Source organism: Muscardinus avellanarius (assembly GCF_963383645.1).
Source record: "Muscardinus avellanarius genome assembly, chromosome: 6".
In the NCBI taxonomy this organism is placed as follows: Eukaryota; Metazoa; Chordata; class Mammalia; order Rodentia; family Gliridae; genus Muscardinus; species Muscardinus avellanarius.
In genome coordinates this window covers 61,439,108-61,462,823 of record NC_137791.1, presented here as the reverse complement: position 1 = coordinate 61,462,823, position 23,716 = coordinate 61,439,108, and the positions used below count along the sequence as shown (strand labels likewise).

At 36.3% G+C, this 23,716-nt stretch overlaps 1 protein-coding gene across 1 annotated transcript in view; it reads left to right on the top strand.

Annotated features, from left to right (window-relative positions):
- CCSER1 (coiled-coil serine rich protein 1) overlaps nucleotides 1–23,716 on the top strand; it is a gene marked incomplete at both ends in the record, with an annotated part of 1,182,092 nt that overhangs the window by 444,731 nt on the left and 713,645 nt on the right. The window contains one exon of the mRNA XM_080697948.1: nucleotides 8,939–9,022. Coding sequence (XP_080554074.1) covers nucleotides 8,939–9,022 — 84 coding nt within the window. The remainder of the gene's footprint in view (nucleotides 1–8,938; nucleotides 9,023–23,716) is intronic.

The following is a 23,716-nucleotide window of genomic DNA, read 5'->3' as shown; positions in this document are numbered from 1 at the left end:
GAAAACCCATGATTTAAAGGAGAAATAAGACTAATACAGCCAGGTATGATAACACACCTGCAATCCCTGCAATGTTGACTTAGGAATTTTATGGGAAGTTAACATCAATTTGATTACTTATATGTGTGCCAATTACCATGTATGGATGTAATGATAAGCTAATTGTTACGGTTTGGGGTGATTGTTACCTTTTGGGGGAACTGTCCCGGGGGACCCTTGTTAGGCTCTCAGAAACAATTCCTATAAAACCACAGGTTCTTGTCCTGGACTAACGATAAAAATGCAGTAGTCTAGAGACTTGCTGAAGAGTTAAATGAGTTTATTAGTACAAAGATAGAAATAAAGAATACAGGCACAGCCCTATATTACAGAATAATATACGGGGGTGACCCGAAATGTAGTCTCCGAACCAAAACACAGAACAGCCTTTATAGACATAAAGTCCTCCATCTTGCTCTCCTATGTAATCCCAAGACATAGGCAGTCTGTTCCCTTAATTTACCACCTAATTCTTGGTCTATGCCCAGGTTTCTTTGTTTAAACTGGAACATTCACAAGGTCAATGGCCAGGCCATGTGGTATCTATTCTCCTTTAATGAAGGTGATCCACTCCCCCCATCCTCTTGGGGAATATGCAGCCAGTCTTTAGAATGTGGAAATCTAAAGTTCTAACTCCCTATTGATTTGCTAATCACTTTTAGCTAGGGTGCTTTACATTATAATAGCTGCCTGATTCCTGCCAGTAACCAAGCCCTGACCACCCTTCCCCTTAACAGATCTGACCTCCATGTACCAATTTTTGACAAATATATTAATAATCAAAACTTACTTTTTTGAATCTTTCTAGGTCATTCCTAAAACTGGTATGCTAATGAAATAGAGTTAATATGTATATGTGGAGAGGGGAAAAATACTTCCTCTGAATTTCTTTTAGGATAGAGAAGCAAAGAACACATTAAATTTTGTTTAAAGTGATGTGCATTTTAAATGTTAAATAACATTGTCTAACCGCAAAAAGAATGCCTAACTCAACCAGTAAGGGAATCTTTCCCAGTGGGATAGGAGTAATTTTCAAGATTCATTGTACACCATGAGATATTGTGTGAGATAAAGGAATCTGGTAGGCTGAGGGCAGTAAAATCCTAAGAAGTACATGGATGAAATAAGGAGACATAAAACAACATTGCATTCCACTGTGTAGGAGCGAGCAGATTGTAAGGAGGATAGAAATCAAAACCTTTGAAGCTTCTGAAATAAACAAGTAACAGATAATGAAGGGTACAATATGCTATGCAAAAGAATTTTTACTTTTGTTTACTGAAAAAGAAAATGATTATGCTATGGTTTAAAAGGATGTTGCGGTGAAAGATGAATGTTACCGTTTGCGAGTGAGGGTTACCATTTAGGGGAACAGTCCCCGGGGAACTTTGTTACAACCCCGGAAACAATTCCCCTCAAACAAAAAATGCAGGTTATTGTCCTGAGCTAAGGATAAATATGCAATAGCCCGGACTCTTGCTGAAGATTTAAATGAGTTTATTTAAAAGATAGAAATACAGAAAGCAGTTGCAGCCCATGCCATTCAGGAGTGGCTGGGGCCAGGAGGTGATTCAAATGAATTCGCCAAAATACAAAACACAGAACAGCCTTTTATTTATAGACAGGACATCTTCCATCTTGCTTTATGTAACTCTGACTAGGTAAAGTCCCTGTAAAGTCCCTCCTCTTACTTTTCATGCAGAATTTCTAGTCTAAGCCCAGATTTCTCCTTTTAGGAAGGTGACCCCCCTCCTCCCATTCTCTTAAATCACTTATCATGTAAACCTGTCTTTAGAATGAGGAAGTTCTAGTTCCCCTCTCCTGTGGACTTGCTAATTACTTTTAGCTAGGTTAATATAAGTTTCAATGGCTGCTTGCTACCTAGCCAAAACCAATTATTTCCCCAGGTCTGCCCTTTTTACACAATGATTTTTGAAATATATTTATTAATAATCAGAGCTTTCTCAAATCTTCCTAGGCCATTCCCAATACTGGTACATTCCCCCCTCTGTCTAGTAACTTCCTGACATCTGTCAGGCCAAAGGTAAATATAGAAAACACATTTTGACTTTTACAATTCTTATTAACATTTAACATGAGCTCATTCTCCATTAATTTTCCTCATATTACTACATAAATGTCCCCATAGCAAAAGAATAAGGATGATGACTCAATCGAGTTTCTTCGAGCTGAACAGGGGTGACATAAGGAGGAGCCCCACTTTGAGTACAAATGTATGCAGTTTGACATGTGTAAATCAGATGAGTTCATGCTGTGTGTTTCTATGACCATCCAAAGGGCTTTGATAAATGTCCTTCTCGTTTGTAACACCATCTGAAGTCTTAAAGCTTTAAGCCTATGAGACAAAACTCACAATACAGTTTCTTAGTGAATAAACAAGTAAGTTGGTTCATTTGTATATAGGCCCCTAACACTAATTAAGTGATGGCTAGTAACAGCAGCAATGGAACCTTTTAGAGATGATAGGATAAGAAAAGTTCAAACAGAAAAGTTCGTATTATTGCATTTGAGATTTTAGGGCATGGGTCCCATATACAAACAGTTTCACGGAACAGTTATTGAGGTTTGAATGGAGTCTTCCACCACTTGGATGTTTCTCTTAGAATTAAAACTATGAAAACCTAAAATGACGTCAGATTAAACCAATTAAACGAGAAGTTAAAACCTGTTTTGCTGACTTGGGCTAAAATACACAAAAGGGGGATGTATTTGGTTTATTTTGCACCATGTGAATCCAGAAATTAGTACTGTGGAGACCCGAAATAGGCGTTGGGGTAATTTAAATAAAGATTTTAGACAATTTCTTATGTTATATCATTAGGGTACTGTTTTTGAATTTTAATGCACTTATAGATGCCAGTATCTAATAGAATGGCTTGAGGCTGAATAATAGAAAAAATGATATTAGAAGGCTTTGACTGATCCATTAAATTTTAAAATCTCGGCTATTGTGCCATATGAGAAAATATTGATTTTGAATTTTTTACACATATTATCGGTCCTATGGAAGAACTATGATTTTCCCAGCACTTTAATATTAAGGAATTTCCTATTGCCACTGTGTCACTGATGTAGCTAAAGGCGGTAAGATAGCATCCTTCAGCAATTGAACACATAAAAATTTGAAAAAGAGCAAAAATGAACTGCCTCATTGTTTAATTCAGAAAAATTAGTATAATTAGGAAAAGTGAAAAGACACAAATTTGAGTGCGTGTATAATCGTGGAACTTCATGTTTTTAACTCTGTTGAAGACAAATTTAACCACATATTTTAGAAACTATGTGCCAAACATAAGTTGAAATAAAATGGCCTCCAGAGGTCAATAGAGGTTGGCTTACTAGAAACCTACTTTCCTTTAATAACTCATCTTCATATGCAAACATTCCACAAACACTTTACAACTTGCTCTAACTCTCTGATTTTTATCCTGGTCCTTTTTTTTCCCATTTGGGACAATTTTAGGATAAATCTTACAAAATGCTTTCTTGATCTCACAAAATTTGCTTTCGTTACAATAATCTTTACACGGAAACACTATATCTGTCTTTTGTTTTCACATATAAGCTAACCAAAAAAAATAATAAAAATAAAAATACCGTTTTAGAGCCAGGCGTGTTGGCGCACGCTTGTAATCCCAGCATTTGGGAGGCTGAGACTACAGGATTGCCGTTTGCAGACAGCCTCAGTTATTAAGTGAGGCCCTCCGCAGCTCAGTGAGACCCTGTTTCAAAATAAAGAATAAAAAATTGGGCAGGGGGTGTAACTCGGAGGTGGAATGCCTCTGGGTTCCATCCCAGACCCGCTTAAAAAAAAAAAAAAAAAAAAATGAAAAAAAACCCAGAAAAAAATATAAAACCAAAAAAATCTTATAATGTTTCTATACCAACAATTTAAAACCTATTTAAAAGACTTAACTATTACTTTAAACCTTATGAAGTTAAGAGAATTTGAAAGCATTGCATTTTACATTTTCCCAACTTAATAATTGAGTTACTGATTACCATGGAAAATTAAGACATTAGGTAAGTATCATTAGCACCTTAAAACCTTAATTTTGCAAAAGGACTAAAAATTAGAGACAATGCCTATCACATTTGATCATATAACTTAATAACTGTATTATAGATTCCCACAGAAATCCATGACCACTAGCATCACTAGTGTCTTAAAACATTAATTCTGTCAAAGAAAAAATAACTTTAAAAGCAATGTATATTGTATTTAATCACATCTCATAGAGGTCTAATTGGACAGCTTTTTTTAGAAGTTACCATTTTAACTAAGACTGATTGAGATAAAAAAAAATAGAAAACTTTGAGCAATAAATGTAATGACTCCAGAAAAAAGAAAAAATGAACAGTTGGTTTCCTGACATTGTATCTTTGTAACAGAGGAGCTGAAATCTCTAGTATAACTGAGAATGGGAGAATTGCAGATCATCCTGGAAGCCACAGGCTGAGTATTGGGTGAAGAAAAAATAGTTTGGGGGCTGGCCTGATATGCCCCTCACTCTAAGTAAACTTTTGGACCTTGGGCCAGGAAAGAAGGGCAATGCCTCAAATCTGGCCTCCATCTGAGATCTCACTGTGATCACCTAAGGCTCTTTAGTCTTAACTCAGGTGGTGGGAGTTGGGAGGAATCACTGGTAAGCTAGGTCTGGGGACCCCAGTTCCCTCCATAACTGGGGGCACCCAACCTGTTTAATGATCCCCCTTGCCCTGTGAGCCAGGCTTCAGAAGGCCCTTTTTGGCCTCATGCTTGAGGGCATCTACAGCAGAGATGCCTTGCTCTCCACCCCTCAAACAGACTTCAGCCCAGGCTTTTTTAGGATTCATGTTCAGCCAGAATTATTTTCTCCTGCCTCTCCCTTTCCAAGTCCCTATAATTATAAACTGAATTGACAGCCTTCAGTAGTGGAATTTGTCTGAGGATGGCCTCCCCTTCTACTGGGTAAATAATTAACTAAGAATGCCAGCATCTGTTATTTGAGTTAGTGATACAGCTTTAAACTGACCATGTAAAAAGTAAAACAAACAAAAACAAACAAACAAAAAACTGTGTATGGACAGATCAAACTCTAAACTCTCCCTCCCCACACTTCTGTAGCCAAGGCTGCTACAATTGTCTCAACCCTGAAATCCTTAAAGAAATCTAGGTGGTCTCAGAGGTTAAAGAACAGCTGAAGATCATCCATCGTTCCTCCCTTTTACAAAATAGAATTGCCTTCCCTGAAGGGGCCAGATTTCTCCATCCCCCAGCATTTACTGTGGCCATACTTGGATGCAGAGAAATATGAGATCCTTCTTCCTTAGCATTTTGGTGTCAATTTTTGGCCAATTTTGAAGGACCCATGCTAGTGGAGATCCAGCTTCCACTTTGGATTGATGGGATTCCATCTGAGAGAGAAAGGGTAGGGATTTAGTGGCCTTTCTGGGCAAGGTCGTCCCCCTTCCCAGAACTTCCCAATCTAAAACCTTAGCATTTAAGATATTGCTGGAATCCCATCTAAGGCAGAGAGAGGTATACTGTGCCCAGAAGGTTGGCCTTCTTTCATGTACCCTGTGTGTGTGTGTGTGTGTGTGTGTGTGTGTGTGTTTCATGAGAGTGGCCTTATTTCCCACCAGTTTGCTGCCCACCAGGAGGGTATTAAATGGGAAGGGGTTTTTGCCACCCTTTCCCTTTGCTCCATATTCCCCTGTCCAATTGAACTGCGTGGCCTTTCTCTGTCCTGATGAGGTTCCCTGCATCTGCTAAAGCTAAATCTCAGCCGGGGGTGAATCCGGCCAAGCACGTGTGTGTGTGAGCATTCCTGAGGACAGCTCCTCAGGGCTCAGCCAGGATGAGATGTAAGAATGTGAGTCTGAGCTGCCCCAGACCTTTTCTCTTCTAATCCCACCCTCTCCTTTCTTCCTCTGGATGAGATAATGCTACCAACTAATAAAACACTGTATTTTTAGAGTATTTTTCAGTGACCCAGAATGGGTGGTCCCTGTTTTTAATATTCGGCCTCAGACAGTTGTATTAGCTAGGTAGGGATAGAAGCCTAAAACTGTCAATAAATCAGAGATAGCCACAAACAGATTTCTTCTACAGGGAACCAGTAACAGCCTAGTTGGTTGGAGACTAATCTGGTGGCATTAGGACCCTGTGAATCCCACACCACTGGAGCTGCATCTGGGACAGTTTGACTTTCCTAGAAGCCTAGAGTTCTCAAACCTGCTTGGTTAAGGGACTCTGGCCTCAAGATGCAAAACTTAAACTTCAGCGCTCAGCTGCTGGGAGTTTGGGGCCGCTGGGGTGCTTCAACTGCCAGGATTTACAGACCAACAGGGCGCACATGGCTACAATTGTTAATGACCAGGCTTTTTAGGTGCTGCACTAGAAGTAAGTTGGCTTATCTCCCTACAACCTGTTTCCAATTGCTGGGGGGGGGGGGGACCCTCATTGCCATCTAGAAATGTGCCTGGCTGGCGTCTCCTATTCAGTGAGTTTTCTGAAGGTGGGCTTTGGGCATTTCTTTTTAGATTTAACAGTTTACAGGGTTTTTAAAAGAGTGTCCTATCTTTGATGTCAGCAGAATGGACGGGCACTCATTGGGCCTACCAAGCCTACACTATTTAAAGGGTTTACTTCCTGGAGGGGATTAGACCACAGGCTAGTTCTTTAGCCAGTGGTGACCCCACGAACCAGAATTGCCTCCAAGAAGCCAGAAGATAAACGGTCATTCTGGGGGAACTCCTTATCGCTCCAGGAAGGTACATGCCTTTGGGGGTGCAGTGGTACTAGAGCCACTGTTGAATGAAGTCGGCTTTGGCTCCAAAGATGGCGGCAAAGGTGTTAGAGTTAAAGATGTTGCAGTGAAAGATGAATGTTACTGTTTGGGGGTGAGGGTTACTGTTTAGGGGAACAGTCCTCCTGGACCTTTGTTAGACCCCGGAAACAATTCCCCTCTAACAAAAACTGTGGGTTCTTGTCCTGAGTTAAGGGTAAATATGCAATTGCCCATACCCTTGCTGAAGATTTAAATGTGTTTATTAAAAAGATAGAAATACAGAAAGCAGTCACAGCCCATGCCATTTAGAAGTGGCGGGGTTGGGGGTGTAATTCAAATGAATTCACCAGAATACAAAACACAGAACAGCCTTTTTATAGACGGGACATCCTCCATCTTGCTTTATGTAACTCTGACTAGGTAAAGTCCCTTTAAAGTCCCTCCTCTTACTTTTCCCACAGAACTCCTATTCTATGCCCAGATTTCTCCTTTCAGCAAGGTTGACCTCCTCCTCCCATTCACTTAAATCACTTATCATGTAAACCTGTCTTACTAATTTCCTTTAGCTAGGTTAATTTAAGTTTCAATGGCTGCTTGCTTCCTGGCTTAAACCAAGTCATTCCCCAGGTATTCCCTTTAAACACAATGATTTTTGAAATATATTTATTAATAATCAAAGCTTTCTCAAATCTTCCTAGGCCATTCCCAATATTGGTACAGATTGATGGTAATTTAGGGAAGAATGGAATTAACTTCTACTTAGCAAAGTCTCTCTGGCTGATAGGAAAAGTGATAGAGATAGGAATAACCAGTTTAGAGATTATTATAGAAATTTGGGTAAGAAGCCATGACTTCCTGGAGTAAATGAATGCTGATTACAGAGAGATAAGTTCAGGAAATATTAGGAAGTAGAAGTTAAACTTTTTTGTATCAAGCTAGATGCAGTGGCACACATCTGTCATCCCAGTACTTGGGAGGCTGAAACAGGAGGATTGCAGATTCCAAGCTGGTGTGCAGTAACTTAGTGAGACCTTGTTTTAAGATAAAAAGGTCAGTGCTGTAGCATAGAGGCAGAAGGCCCTTGTGTTCAATCTCTAGTAACACACACACACACACACACACACACACACACACACACACACACACACACAGAATTTGGTGTAAGGTTTGAAGTGAGTAGGAGCTGAGACTATTGGAAGACATCCTGGTTATTGTTTAAGAAATAGCTACATACTGGGTGATTTCGTTCAAAGCACCCCCTCATGTTACCTCTGGGTAACATGAGGCTGTATCTTCTGTATTTCTATTTAATAAATCTTTTAAATTTTCAAAAAGAAAAAAAAAATAGCTACATACTAAAAGGACCAGGGTGGGGAAAGATAAGTTGTGCTGAATCAGCACATCTGTGGGACAGTGCTAAGTGTCTGTTCAGCAAACAGTTGTCATTTTTTTATCTGAAATTTAGAAGATGGAAAATTCTGAATTAAGTTGTATCTGAGTGTTATCAGCATAAAGTAGGAGGTCATGAATATGGATTTACTGTGTACAGAGAGGTCATGGCTCAGTGTACCCTACAGAGTGAGAGGATCAAGTGACCAGAGATTTGTACCCAGAACAAATATTACAGGAACATCACTGATGATGAGACTATAACACAGTCATTGGTTTGAGAATTAATATTTAACTATAACAGGAAACCAAATTATAAAGCATCTCTTTAGAGTATAATTAATTTTATTTGACTGATTATATATGCACATAAATAAGAGGAAAGAATCAAGATTGCTCACTTGTTTTTGTCTGGGGTTGTGTAATGGAAAAATTGATAGCAAAACCAAAATATAACTATATAACAAAAAGCCCTATACTTATACATATATACTATTAATACACACAAAATTATGTATAGCATAATAAAATTTTTGGCTATATTAACTTGGTGTTTTGCAACTTGGAATATATTAAGAAAAATATCATGCTGCAAAGGAAATTTGAGTTTCATTAGTCAGATGCAATTATCTCCCACTGTGTGAAGCTGACTTTCTTTATCAACAGCAAAGTGAAAGGGCTAAACCTATTATACTGTCTCTTTGATGTTTTTATAGGATATAATGAAAGATGAATGCTCCATACTCAAGCTACAACTGAAAGAGAGGGATGAACTCATTTCCCAACTTCAGGAAGAGCTGGTAAGTGAAAAACATTTGGCTCACAGACTGTACTTTCTTTGCAAAGTTATTTGCTATAAATCCTCTTCCAGTAACACTGATGCAATTATTTATAAATACTGTAATGATTCAACCTGGTTATCAATTTAATTTTTTTAATATTTGAAAATATATTTTAATAATTTAATTTGTGCATTATACTTATGCAACATAGTGAAGCTCCAAAATGATACAATCATCCCTGGGCACAATACTTGCTGCATTTCCCTTCTTATCCCACCTCATTCCCACTTCTCCCTCCCCATTCATGTGAGTGGGATTGGGAATAATACCTTCATAAATGAATACAGCATTATTTGAATCGATTTAGTAATTCTACAATAATGAAAACTGTAGCTCTTAGACAAGCTAAAGAATAGAGAATATTTTATATGTGTAGAAATTATTTATATAATTCTAGAAATAGGTCCCCGAACTAGGATTAGAGATTTCATTTTTATCTATCAAAAAATTTGAAGGCAATGTTGCATTACATTTTACATGATTTAACTCCTATGAAGCAAAGCACTCAATAATCCTGAAACAAATAGCTATTTTGTTTATTTTCATAAAGCTACCAAATATATAGCTTTTTACTAAAATATTTACCAAATAATGCAAAATTACACAAAACATAAAATATGTATAGATCATTTTTTCATGCTTTTATTATTTTAAGTGACATCATAAAAGAATGTAAGAATCCTAACTTCATAACATTAAAATACCTTAGGTAGGTAACAGTAGTGGGTGTTATTTTTTTAAATACATGTTTCTAATACATGAATGTCAATGAAGAGAATTTTATATAAAATATGTGTACTCTGTGTGTGTGTGTATATATATATATATACATATATATATATATATCACAGTACTAAAATTAAGATTTAAGAGTACTATAAATGGATTTGTTTTAATTCATCAAGAGTTCTTATAACACCAGTAAAATAAATTCTAAACCACAAATGGACTCATTATCAAGATCAAAAGACAAATCCTAATTTAAAATATTCTTTATGATTATTTCATATTTTAATATTCTATATGTTAACAATGGTGTACTATATAGCTATTAAATGAAAGTAAATGTCAAACTTTATAGGCCAACAGGCTTCTGAGAATTTCTATCATATTAATAAAATATAAGAAAACTTAGAGTATACGTCATTGGGTTTTGATAGCTACTGTGCTTTAGTCAAAATTTAACCTTGATTTAGACTGTATTCCATGATTGGATTAATGCTGATTATTGGCCCTATAACTGTGTGTTATTGTGACTTCAGAATTCCTGCGACTTCAGAATATATACCAGTGTGTAAAGTATCAATAACATTAAAGACAAAAGGAATATGTCTTAGATGAGTGGAAATAATGCTTTATGAATGTATAAGTAACGACTTTAAATATCATGTAAGGACACATTTTTATATTACTATAGCCCTAATTAGGCTTTATTTATGTAGCACATGAAATAACTTTGAGTTTAATGAGCATCTAACAGACACTTATTAAAGAATGAAATCATCAATTTTAACAGTAGAGTATCTGTTCTTTCACTTTCCCAGAGAGTGCTTATTTGGCATAATTGACTGAGAAAGTTTTCATTTTTTCTTTCAACATTAGTTGCAATCAGACTTAAAGCATAGCATGTACTAGAAATCAGACCTTCATTTCTTTAATGAAATGAAAAAGAAAATTATTACTTCCAGAGCCAATGCTTTATAGCTGTAATTAAAGTAATTCAATTCCCCTCCCTCCAAAATATCTTACATTGCCTGACACACAAAATTGAGGCACAAGTGTGTGTGTATGTGTGTGTGTGTGTGTGTGTGTGTGTGTGTGTGTGTGTGTGTGTGTTTCTTTAAACTTAAATTACCAAAATGGCATCTTACCCTGTAAAATTTCCCAGGTAATAACAAGGAGGACACCACTGTAATTTCTGAGCTATTTCTGAGCTATATCATTTACATAATTCTTTTGATTATTTCAGCAATGGGAAAAAAATTTACTTTCGAAAATATAGTTTGCTTTGTTAGTTAAAGAGAACTGTCACTACAGAGAAAAGTGGATAAGTGATGATTCCAGAATTTTAGGAAGAAGAAACATTGTTGTTGAAAGGAAAAAGGTATCATTAAAACTGGATTTGGTACTTGGGAGGCTGAGACAGGAGGATCTTTGGTTTGCAGCTAGTCTTAGCAATTTTGGGAGGTCATCGGCAAATTAATGAGAACCTGTTTCAAAATAAGAAATAAAATGGGGCTGTTAGTACAAGTTATAGGCAGAATGTGAATGAGTTTAATCTCCTGTAATACGAGAAAAAAAAAAAGAAAAAGAAAGAGTTGGATTTGGAGCATGCAGGGCCCTGGCAATACATAGGATAGTGCTATTCACTGGGATCCTAAGTACTTCTGATCTCTAGAAATGAATAACTTGTGATATTTTGTCAAGGTTAAACATTATACTTTGTCTACATTTAAAAATGTAACCAACTTCAGGAGACAGTTTATATGTTACTTATCATAATACAGAAAAATAATCTATAATAATTTATATTTAGCTTAGTCATCTATTTCTTATTTTTAAAAAATTTCTTTTGGCTGGGCGTGGTGGCACAAGCTTGTAATCCCCGCACTTGGGAGGCGGAAATAGGAGGATTGGGCATGTTCGAAGCCAGCCGCGCTGGCTTAAGAGACCTTGTTTCCAAATAAAATATAAAAAATAGGTCTGGGAGTGTGACCCAGAGGTACAAGGGCTTCCAGGAACCCCAGTACCACCAAAAAAAAATTTTTTTTCTTTTTTTCTTTTTTGTACTAGGGATTGAACCCAGGAGTATTCTATCTGTGAACTATACCCTCAGCCCTATTTTATTTTTTATTTTGAAATTAGGTCTCACTAAGTTGTTGATGCTGGCTGCAAATGTGCAGTTCTCCTGTCTCAGCCATTTTAAGTACTGGGATTACAGGCATGTGTGTGTAGCAGCTATTGGGTTTCTCATTTCTTGACTACTGCTGTTATCATAAGCAATTTTATTGACATATACATGTGAGAAACACTTCAGATGTGATGATACCAAGAAAGACTTTGTACCCAATAATTTAGATTTTTTTTTCAGTACTGGGGATGGAATCAGGGACATTCTACCTCTGAGCTACACGCCCAGCCCTATTTTTTTAATTCTTTATTTTGAAACAAGCTCTCACTAAGTTGCAGAAGGCCTCACTAAGTAGCTGAGGCAGTACTGGGAGTACAAGCATGTGCCACCATGCTCAGCAGACATTTTTTAAAAATAATTATTTACATCTACTTATTTAGTGTCTCTGTGATAGTTTCAGGAATTATAAAAAGTTAATCTGTGGTGGGGCTGGGGGAAAAGATTTAAGTTTAAATGCAGCTCTTAGCTTTATTTATTTTGGAGGCAGTGTGCTTCCACAAAGACCCCGCTGACACACTGCAGTAAGTGCCAGGCATTGCACTATAGCCTGGTCCACACCCCCATGTTCCCCACTCGATGCCAGTGAGCAGTTTGCCGGCACTGCCCTATGTCCCCTGGGACAAAACTGACTCCCGTTGAAAACCAGGGCTTTAAGAGGACTGGATTAAGTTATAGTCCCTCAGCGGGGCATGGTGGTGCATGTTTGTAATCTCAGTATTTGGGAGGCTGAGACAGGAGCATTGGAGGATCACCTATTCATGGCCAGTCTCAGCTACTTAGTGAGGCCCTCAGCAACTTAGCAAGAGCATGTTTCCAAATAAAGAATAAAAATGGGCCTGGTTGTAACTCAAAGGTAGAATGCCCCTGGGTTTAATCCACAGTACCACAGAAAAATAATTTATAGTTCCTCTATAAAATTGCATGTTATAGAGTATATATTTTTACCTATGCCTGGGGGTAAAATGCCTGAGGAAAGGACAGGACTTCCTTTGGGTTTTAATTTATGTAGCTATTTTTCATATCATCTTGGTCAGCTTGGGCTGCCATAACAAAATAGCATAAATTGGGTGGGTAATAAACATCAGAAAATTAGTTACACTTCTGGAAGCTAGAAGTCTGAAATCGGGGTGCCAGAGGCTGGGTTCAGATGAGGGCTCTTGCTCTGTATGGATACCATCTTTCTCCTGTGTTCTCACTTGGCCTTTCTTTGTTGCATGTACTTGAAGACAGAGAAAGAGATAGCAAGCTTTCCAGTGTCTGATCACATCTAGCCCCAATCCATCCATAAAAGCCCTTTTTCCAGATGTCATCACACTGGGGAGTGAGGACTTCAATATATGAATGGAGGAGGGCACAATTCAGTCGATAGCACATATGCTTTGTGCTCATTTCTACCTGTTTTATTAGCAGATAAAGTTGTAGCCAAAGAGTTCTATCATATTTATTTTTTCAAGTACTAAATGCACATTTTAAAAATTATTCTTCTTTATCTGCTTTATTTCAAAATTATTACCATAGTTCAATTCTTCTTCTTTGGTAGATTTCATAAAGCATAAGTATATGATAAAACTCAAAATAATAATTTTGATTTTAGACTATATATATTGCTGGGACAGAATATCTACATTACTAACTACATTTTTAATTCTAGTGTATTTTATATTCACATTTCCAATTATTTTTATCTTGTTTTCTTCAAAACGAAGGAAACAGTTTTTACTCTTAGGAACAGTTTCAAGAAGGCTGAAATTATTATCTATGAAATTTTCATGCGTCACTTAAACTTCGGTGAGCTTTATTGGTTTTCTACAGATAAAACAATCACTTGCAATTATTTTATGATGTTCAAGGGAATATTAAATGTTAAAGTATCATAGTGTCCTGGGGTTGTATAATGGTGAGGCGACTAATTGGATGAGATAAGAAATATGCTCTGCAGCCAGGAGTTGTGGCAGTATAAACAGAGAGGAACTGGTTCACAGTATGGGAGGTTGACTCCTAACTGTTCTGCAATAGAACAATATGTCCATGTCCTCTGCATGCTGCAAGGTATGGAGTGAAGAGTGCTGCTAGTCTTGTCTATATAACATGAGCTAAATGAATAGTAATTTTTTTATACTGTAAAGGTTGGTGGCCTTATGAGAAGAGGAAGCTGCCCTCACTAGCAGCTGTCTCAGCCAGGAAAAGGGCTCTCACCAGAAATGAGCCTGATTGCACACTTGCACAATCCAGACCTGTGAGGAAAACATCTGCTGTTTAAGCCACGGAGTCTGTGGTGTTTTGCTGTAGCAGATTGAGCTAAATAAAACACATACAATATCCAAAGCATCATCTTTCTAGGTCTTGGTCCTTTTTACCTTATACATTTTATTAATTTTTAGATTCTGGTGGAACTTGTGCCATTTTCCCATGATTTACCTAGGCATATTTTATTTTCCCCCATTTGTTCTTTAAAGCATCAGGTAATTCAATATATTCAAGATTTTCTTCATGCCGGGCGTGGTGGCGCACACTTGTAATCCCCGCGCTTGGGAGGCAGAGACAGGAGGATCACGCGGGTTCGAAGCCAGCCACGCGTGCTGGCTTAGGAGACCCTGTTTCCAAATAAAAATGTAAAAATAGGTCTGGGAGTGTAGCCCGGAGGTAGAAAGGATTCCAGGAACCCCAGTACCACACACACACACAAAAAAAGATTTTCTTCAATTTATATAAATGCTTTTCCTCCTGAAACTGCTGTTAAACTTGTATTTTATCTTACGAATCTGTCTTTCCAATACCTTTTCTTATTCTTTTTCAGTACTAAAGCTTTTATCTTTAGTTAAGATACTTCTTCTATTAATATGTAAGTCATTGAGTTAATTTTCAAAATTGACACTTTTATAGTTTAATAAACAAGTTGAGATATATTTTTTAATTCCAGAAAACAATCTGAGGCTTTAGTTGTATACTGCAAAATATTTTTAGTATAGCTGTTTTGTTCATTTGTCAGTCATCTTCTATGGCATTTCTGGTGCCCTTGAAATGATGTGTTCCTGTGCTTTATTTGTCCTTCTCTACAAGGACTTTGGATCCTAAAAAAATGTACTATTTCTTTTTTTTTTTTCCTTTGTTCATTTATTTGTTCATGCTCAGCACTCAGGTGAAAAATTTGAAATATTTAACTCACAAATGGTTAAAAGCCCAATAAAATCTACCTCTGTCCATTAGTGACAATTAACAGACTTGAAACATGTTAGTTATCAGATGTCTTTTGTGACCATGAAGTATCTTAAATTGTAAAGAGCAGAATAGCTCCTGCCAATTTGGGAGGTGCTCTATAGATTTTCATAATCAAAATATCCTTTAGATTATCCTGTGATCAAAAATCACTGAGAAGGGTAGATATATTCCATCATAAATCTCCCTCCAAGATTTGAATTTCTCATCATCAGCTCAGGAGTCTTGGCTTTGTGCCCATCAACTCTCCTTAAGCCCTGAAGAGAAGCATCTGGTGCCTTCTTTCTTCTCCCAGCACCCATGAGAATTTGTACTCCTCACCTTGTGCTTCCAAGCCTTCCCTTCCCTCTTAAGTTTCTGCTTCAGCTCAAAAGTTGTTCCCTTGACTTTGGGAGGATGATGCAGGACACTGTTTTCAGGATAGCATCTTTTATGAGAATCTTTCTTCTCATATGTTCTATTGAAGGGATCCAAACTAAAAGTTTTATCATTCAAGCCCCCTTCATCCTCACCAATGTGCTTCTTAGCAAGAGTTCAGGGGCAGTCATATTGAATGAAGCCTAGAGGGAGAAACCACACTTGACCAACTCTACCTTGGCTTCTAAAGTTAAATAAGAAATAGAGCAAAGGGGGAATTTCTTCCCTTTATATTCCTGTGGACTTATCACATTACTTGAAGGAAGTAGGTCAATATATTGATACAGAAAATCTGTATTTGAGTTTTTAGCTAACCCTGATTTCTTTTTTTTTCTTTCTTTCTTTTTTTTTTTTTTTTCGGTGATACTGGGTTCCTAGAAGCCCTCTACCTCCAGGCTACACTCCCAGACCTATTTTATTTTAATTTTTTTGGAAACAGGGTCTCCTAAGCCAGCGTGGCTGTCTTCGAACCTGCACGATCCTCCTGTCTCCGCCTCCTAAGCGTGGGGATTACAAGCGTGTGCCACCACGCCTGGCCTGATTTCTTTTTGGACTGGATATATATAGTCTTCTTAGTTTCTTCAATTATCAAATAATATATGCTTTAGTAGGTTTCGTGGTGATTTAAGACAATACTACAGATTAGGTAACTTATAAAGGGCATAAATTTATTTCGCATGGATCTGGAAGCTGGGAAGCATGAACGTGGTGGGGTTTGACATCTCTGCTTCCAAAATGACACATAGGACTCTGTGTTTCCAAGGCATGGCATGCTCTGCCCTACATGTCAGAAAGAAAGAGCAGAAAACTGAGAGCCTACTATCTCAAGCCCTTTTTATGTGAGCATTAATCTATTTCTATACCTAATATGAGGTATATTTCTATACCTAATAGAGGTATATCTATATCTAATATGAAGATATTAGACCTCCTCTCCATACACTATTGTCCTGTGAATAAGTTTCCAACCCTAGAATGGGAGGGAATGTTCAGACCATAGCACCATAGCATTAGAAATATTGGAGGTAGTCTGGGCATGGTGGCACACGCTTGTAATTCCCATGCTTGGGAGGTGGAGACAGGAGGATCGCATAGGTTTGAAGCCAGCCTTGCTGGCTTAAGAGACCCTGTTTCCAAATAAAAATATAAAAAGTAGGTGTCTGGGAGTGTGGCCCAGGAGTAGATGGGTTTCCAGGAACCCCAGTACCACACGCAAAAAAGAAAGAAATAGTGGAGGTAAACAGATTTTTGAATCTGCTATATATGGTTTTGACTGCTTATACAGTTGTTACTATATAACAAGTATAGTTTATTTTTTTAATATCTGCTTGTATTTTTATTATATAAGACTACTTATACTGAAATAACTAATAATATGTATCCTTGGATAATGAGAATATTCAATTTCTGTTTTATATAATTTGGTAGTATTATATTCTTCTATTTTTTATTTATTTTTTTATTTTTTGGTGGTACTAGGGGTGGAACCCAGAGGCTTTCTACCTCTGAACTACACCCCAGTCTTATTTTTTATTCTTTAACTTGAAAAAGGCTCTCACTGAGTTTCAAAGGGCCTCACTAATTAGTCTGTCCTACAAACCATGATCCTTCTGTCTCAGTTTCCCAAATGCTCAGATTACAAGCATGTGCCAATACACTAAGCTTCATTCTTATAATTTCTGTGTTTTGGGGGAAATAGGGCTTTTGGGGAGGTGTTGTGTATTGTTAGACCCCTACTCATTCAATATAGTAAGCACATATTATTATTATTATTATTAATTATTTATTTTTTATTTTTTGGTGGTACTGGGGTTCCTGGAAGCCCATCAACCTCCGGGCTACACTCCCAGACCTGTTTTATATTTTTATTTGGAAACAGGGTCTCCTAAGCCAGCGTGCCTGGCTGGCTTCAAACCTGCGCGATTGGCGATCCTCCTGTCTCTGCCTCCCAAGTACAGGGATTACAAGCGTGCGCCACCACGCCTGGCAGTTTTTTTATTCCCTATATGATTTGATTTTTTGTGCGTGGTACTGGGGTTCCTGGAAAACCTTCTATTTCTGGGCTACACTCCCAGACTTTTTTTTTTTTTTTAATTGGGAACAGGGTATCTTAAGCCAGCGAGGCTGGCTTCGAACCAGTGTGATGCTTCTATCTCCGCCTCCCAAGTGAGGTGATTACAAGCATGCACCACCACGCCTGACTATTCCCTATATGATTTTGTTTGATGAAAAGCCAAAGAATAAAATTTCAAAAATAAAAAATCGGAACAGGCAATTTTTAACTACTACTATAATCTGAACAGGTAATTTCTAACTACTGTAAATTATTAGAACAAAGTGGGAAATTAGATGAAAACCTGTAACATATATCTCTATGAGAATTACTCAATATCATGTCAGTTATGAATGACATTAGCTAATTGAAAGCATGAAACAAACCCAACATTTATAATTAGGAATTATAGGAAAATGTTTTATGATAATTTAATAACATTCACATGTATATTTAAATATAAGCATGAATTTTCTTTGTAGGATATATTGGACTTTTTGAATGTTGAAAATGCAACTTTCCTAGTTGGCAAAAATATTTGAGGACTTTAATAATTTATTTTATTAAAATATTTAATGTCCTGTGTAGAATGAAAGTAAAATTCTAACATAAAAGTTAAAAGCATGTATATTTAATAAAAATCAATTATAAAATGTATTGAAAGGTTTTGCATATTAAATATAATGATATAAAACAGAAATGCTTTTCTCACTTAAGAGAAAGTTTTAGAATTTTTCTCAGCTGTGTGGTGAAGGTTGTAGTGAAGAATGGCATGTAATTTTATTGCTATTATGAAACTGAGGACATTGTAAACATTTTCATGTGGCTAAAATAAATTTGAGAGATTTGTTGTAAACATGAAGATGAAATGTAGCCTTGTGTATTAAAGGATGGATATTTTCTTGTAAACGATTATTAATCTTGTAAGTAGGGTCAGAATTCTTATAAGTGCTTTTACACTTTGCTGAAATGCTCTGCATGATATCAGAAATTAAAGAAATTGTATCTGGCATCTATTTATGGGTTGATTCAAAATAATGGTTTTTAAGAGACAGTAAATTAGATGAAAAACAATTATAATTAGTCTTTTGACTGTGAAAACCAAAACTAAATTACCCTATTTTGGGTCAGTGTGCTGTGGTACCAATTTCTAGTAATTTGAATACTCATTATTCATATTCTGTCAAAGTATTAAATGAATTTATGTGGATTTGTACATTAAAAAATATAACTATAGGTAGTTTAAGATTCTGAACTTTTATGAATTCTGCTATTAAGACTCTTTTCTTGGCACTTTTATTTACTTTCCAGCTGATCTGAGTAGTAAACAATCAAGTCCAGCTTTTTACAGTGTATTTCTGCTAAAAGGGAAAATTTAAATAGGTCTGCCAAAAATAAACTAGATTTTCTGATGAAGTGAGTTTATTATCTCTGTATAAGAATAAACATTTTGATACATCCTTTACAAAAACAATAAAACCAACGAACCAACCAAACAACAACAAAAACACATCTCAGGGTTGCCTTCATTATCTTCTTTTCACTGGCATAACAACATTTGTACTTGTCAAAAGATAGTGAATAGTAGCCGTTACTTTAACCACCACAGGTTTCTAAATTAAGCAGTAAGAGGGCAAATTGGCTGTAAAACAACAATAAAACTGATTAAAACATATATGTATTTGCTATCACTGTGGGCTGAAATCCTAAAAATATATACTCTTCCCTAAAAAGACACTTTTTGGGTCTGAATTTTAACTTTAGATTATGATTGATTTTTAAGGCTACACACACACACACACACACACTTTTTAAAATTTCTATTATCCTTTTATTACTAATTCATAAGTAAAATATAAACTTCAAGTGAAGGTAACTAGGAGAACTTCCAGTCATAGAGATGAAACATATATGGTAATTGTGATTTAACTATAAATTTTCCTCAAGATAATTAATTTTGTTATAGGGTAGAACCATCTAGATCGATTTAAATATAGTTTGTGTTTTAATCTGGGTGGTTACTAAGTATCACTGTATGCAACAATAGATTCAAATCAAATAGTTATAGTTATTGTAATGAAGGAATAGAATTAATGTTTCTAAATTTCTTCATTTAATATAACCACTTTGAGTATTTGAATTTAAGTCTTAATACAAAGGAATAGAGTGTGAACTGAAAGTATAGATATTCAAGTGCACATTTAGAAATTTCAATTCATATATTATTTTACTGAATTTAATAATACCTTAAAAACTGAACTTAGTTATTCATCTTAAAGTGTCAATTTTTTGTTGAACTAATAAAAATATTACATCCAGAGACATTACTTAGTAGTTGCCTACATTTTTTACATACTCTTGTCTTTTTTTTTTTTTTTTTGTGGGGATGGGGATGGAACCCAGGGGCATTTGACCGACCGCTGAGCTACACCCCCTGCCCTATTTTTTATTCTTTATTTTGAAACCGGGTCTCACTGAGTTGTGGAGGGCCTCACTAAGTAGCTGAGGCTGTCCGCGAACCGCGATCCTCCAGGTCTCAGCCTCCAGAATGCTGGGGTTGCAAAGCATGTGCCACCACGCCTGGCTTGTCTTTTCAAACAAATATTATGTTTACTAAAACTTACTAATTATATGTTCTTTGATGTGAAAATTTAACAAAAGAGTATTATTTGGCTGCATTTTGTCTATTGCTAGTATTCCTTTAATGTCATAACTATTATTTAATCATAAGTTTTACTTGTAGAGGTGGAGAGTGTTAAAATGATGTATGTCAAGTATTCAAAGCAGCAGGCACATCACTGAGCTGGATATTCTTTTATCCTGTAACTCAAGGAAACCAGGTCACATAAAAGAGGTGAAAAAGATTAGAGACCTTTTTGTGTTATTAAACCTTCTCTTGTCCATTCAGGGTAAATACTGAAAATTATATTCTTGTGTGAGGATAGGTAAACATATAAACAATCATTTTTATCCAGCTCCTTAAAATAACATTTACTTTTTTACATGTTAGCTATGTGTTCAGCCTGTTTGTTAACATTTGAATAGCAAAGCATGGAAGTGCATAATGGAGCTTGTAGAATTGATGATTTTTGAAAAATTAAAGGCAACTGAAAAACTAACAGTATATCATTATATGTAATCAGGTTACTATGCATCAGAAAGAGAGATAGAGGAAAGAGATAGCTAAAAATAAATGTCCTCCTAAAAAATTCATTTGGCTAAATTGCACTTTATTAGGAGTCTGGAGAGAAGAGTAACTTTGATTAGTTTGAAAATATATTCTGAATTCAAATTGAATAAAATTGTACACCCTTGAAGCTTTAATAACAGAATAATTCCTACTTGATAAAAAAGTATTTTTGTGCATGAAAATCATATCCTGAATTCATCTTAAAAGTGATTCTCCACTTGCTCTACATTCTATTATAATTTATGGTATTATTTCATGCTAGTCATTTTAAGATAGAATATTATGGCCCCATGGATGATTTACATAAGAACAGACAGCTGTAAGTACTTTCAAATCCTCTTTCTTTCTCATATTTAGGAAACATTAGGAACAGAAAAGAAATAGATTAGGTATACTTAAACATTATTAAAGTGTCAGGCTACTTTCCTTCTTTTTTCAGGAGAATTAATTGCATATATTCCAGAAAAGCCTTATCTAAGCAGTAATTACTCTCCTAGTCAGCCCTGTGAGACAGATGTAAAGTATGAATGTGACAATATCCTATGATACATAATGGGGATTAGCCTCTAGTTCCTTACACACTCCAGTGCCCTGATGAAGTGCTGCCAGAAAGATACCATCTTTAATATTCTGCAGCATTTGCTGTAGCAATCCTACATATTTGTTTAAGTCTTTATCACAAAGTGTTGTCATATGGCAGTATATCACAAATACAGAGGAATAATTGTTGCATAATTTAAATTCCAGTAGAAGGTGTTTTGCTTTTAAGGAATAAATAGAGTTTTAAAGGGGGCTGCAGCCAGGCGTGGTGGTGCACACTTGTAATCCCAGCATCTGGGAGGCTGAGACAAGAGGATCATGGTTCGCGGACAGCCTCAGCTACTTAGTGGGGCCCTCTGCAACTCAGTGAGACCATTTTAAAATAAAAAATAAAGCTGGGCATGGTGGCGCATGCTTGTAATCCCAGCATTCGGGAGGCTGAGACCAGAGGATTGTGGTTCGCAGACAGCCTCGGCTACTTAGTGAGGCTCTCAGCAACTTAGTGAGACCCTGTTTCAAAATAAAGAATTAAAAATAGGGCAGGGGGTGTGGCTCAGAGGTCAAATGCCTCAGGGTTCCATGCCCAGATGCAGAAAAAAAAAAAAAAAGAATAAAACATAGGGCTGGAGGTGTAGCTCGGAGGTAGAGTGCCCCTGGGTCCAATCCCAGTACTACAAAAAGAAAGAAATAAAAAAAGAAATAAAGGGAGCTGCAGGCACACTGTGGCTAAATTAGTCACGATGCTGAAATTAATTCACACACAGACAAATAGGTGAATAATGTGAATGTTTTTATTTGTTCTTTTAGAGATTTTGTATAATTTTCAAATTTGCTGTTTTTATTTTTCTTTTTGTCATAAAAATTGGCATTCCAGGGCTTAAAATAAGGTATACTAAATACACCTATTTAAGTAATCTGAAAGACATAATAATGGTCAAACATGTAGAAATATAAAAATAATGTAAAGTATGTTCCTAAATTACTAAAAGTTAATAATATTTATTTTTCTCATAAAAATTGACACTCCAGGGCTTAGAATAAGGTATACTAAATGCAACTATTTAAGTAATCTGAAAGACATAATAATGGTCAAACATGTAGAAATAGGAAAATAATACAAAGTATATTCCTAAATTACTAAACGTTAATAATATCCAAAATTGTGGAAATATATGTATATATGTGTTTGTGTAGATATGTGTGTATCATGGTTTGGATATAAAATCTCCCTGGAAGAGCTCATGTATTAATGTTTAGAGTTGATATAATTATGTCATGAGGGTTATAATTTCATCAGTTTATAAATCCATTGTGGTGGATTTACTGGGTGGTAACCTAGGCAGGTGGGGTGTGGTGGGAGGATATGGGTCCCTGGGATTGTGGTCATAAAGACTGTGCTTGTATCTTTGAATCCTCTTGCTTGTTCTCCTTTTTTCCTGCCTCCATGATGTGATTGTATGGAACTTAGTTTCTCCCACTCTCTCTCTGCCTCCTTCCATCATGCCCTGACATCCACTGATATAGCTGACTTTACTAAGACTGAATCCTGAAATCTCCAGAACTATTAGCAATTAAATCTTCCTTTCTTTATGTTGTGTGGTCAATTGCTTTGGATTTCAGCAGTGAGAATGTGGACTGAAAGTGTGTGTGTGTGTGTGTGTGTGTGTGTGTGTGTGGTACTAAAATAAAATCAAATTTATAACAAATTCAAAGTTTATATTAGCAATTTGTGAATCAGTTATGACTTTTATAGAAATACATAGAAAAGGTCCTCTCTAGACATGGCAGAACAGTGCATTTTTCAAGTTTGCTTGAGCAGAAACAAGAAGCAACATAATACACAAACTGGATTGGTTAATATCAAGTTACTTTAGGTTACTTTCCTTGGAAGTATTAAAGCTACCAAAAGTTCCTTATTATGTTGGCTAAAATCAGACAATTTGTGAATTTAGCCATGTGTCTCTGATTTCCAGGTCAGATAAACAACTTAGTTTCAGTTTGATGATGTGAAACTTTTAGCATGAGTGATTCCATTTTGTTCTAGCCCATTAGGTTTTAATGTTGGAGATCAGTCCAAAACAGTGGCTCCTCTTTTATGTAATAATATGTATATTTATAATGTTGTACTTTATATATATTATCCTCAAAAATTTGAAAGACAGATTGAGCCAGGGACATTGACTGGAGAAAGGATTGACAGGAGGGAGACAGTAAGTGCACTCTGTCTTTAAGGAACCAGTATTCAAATGAAGCTGGGCATGGTGGCACACGCTTGTAATCCCTGCATTCCGGAGGCTGAGACCTGGAGGGTCGTGGTTCTAGGAC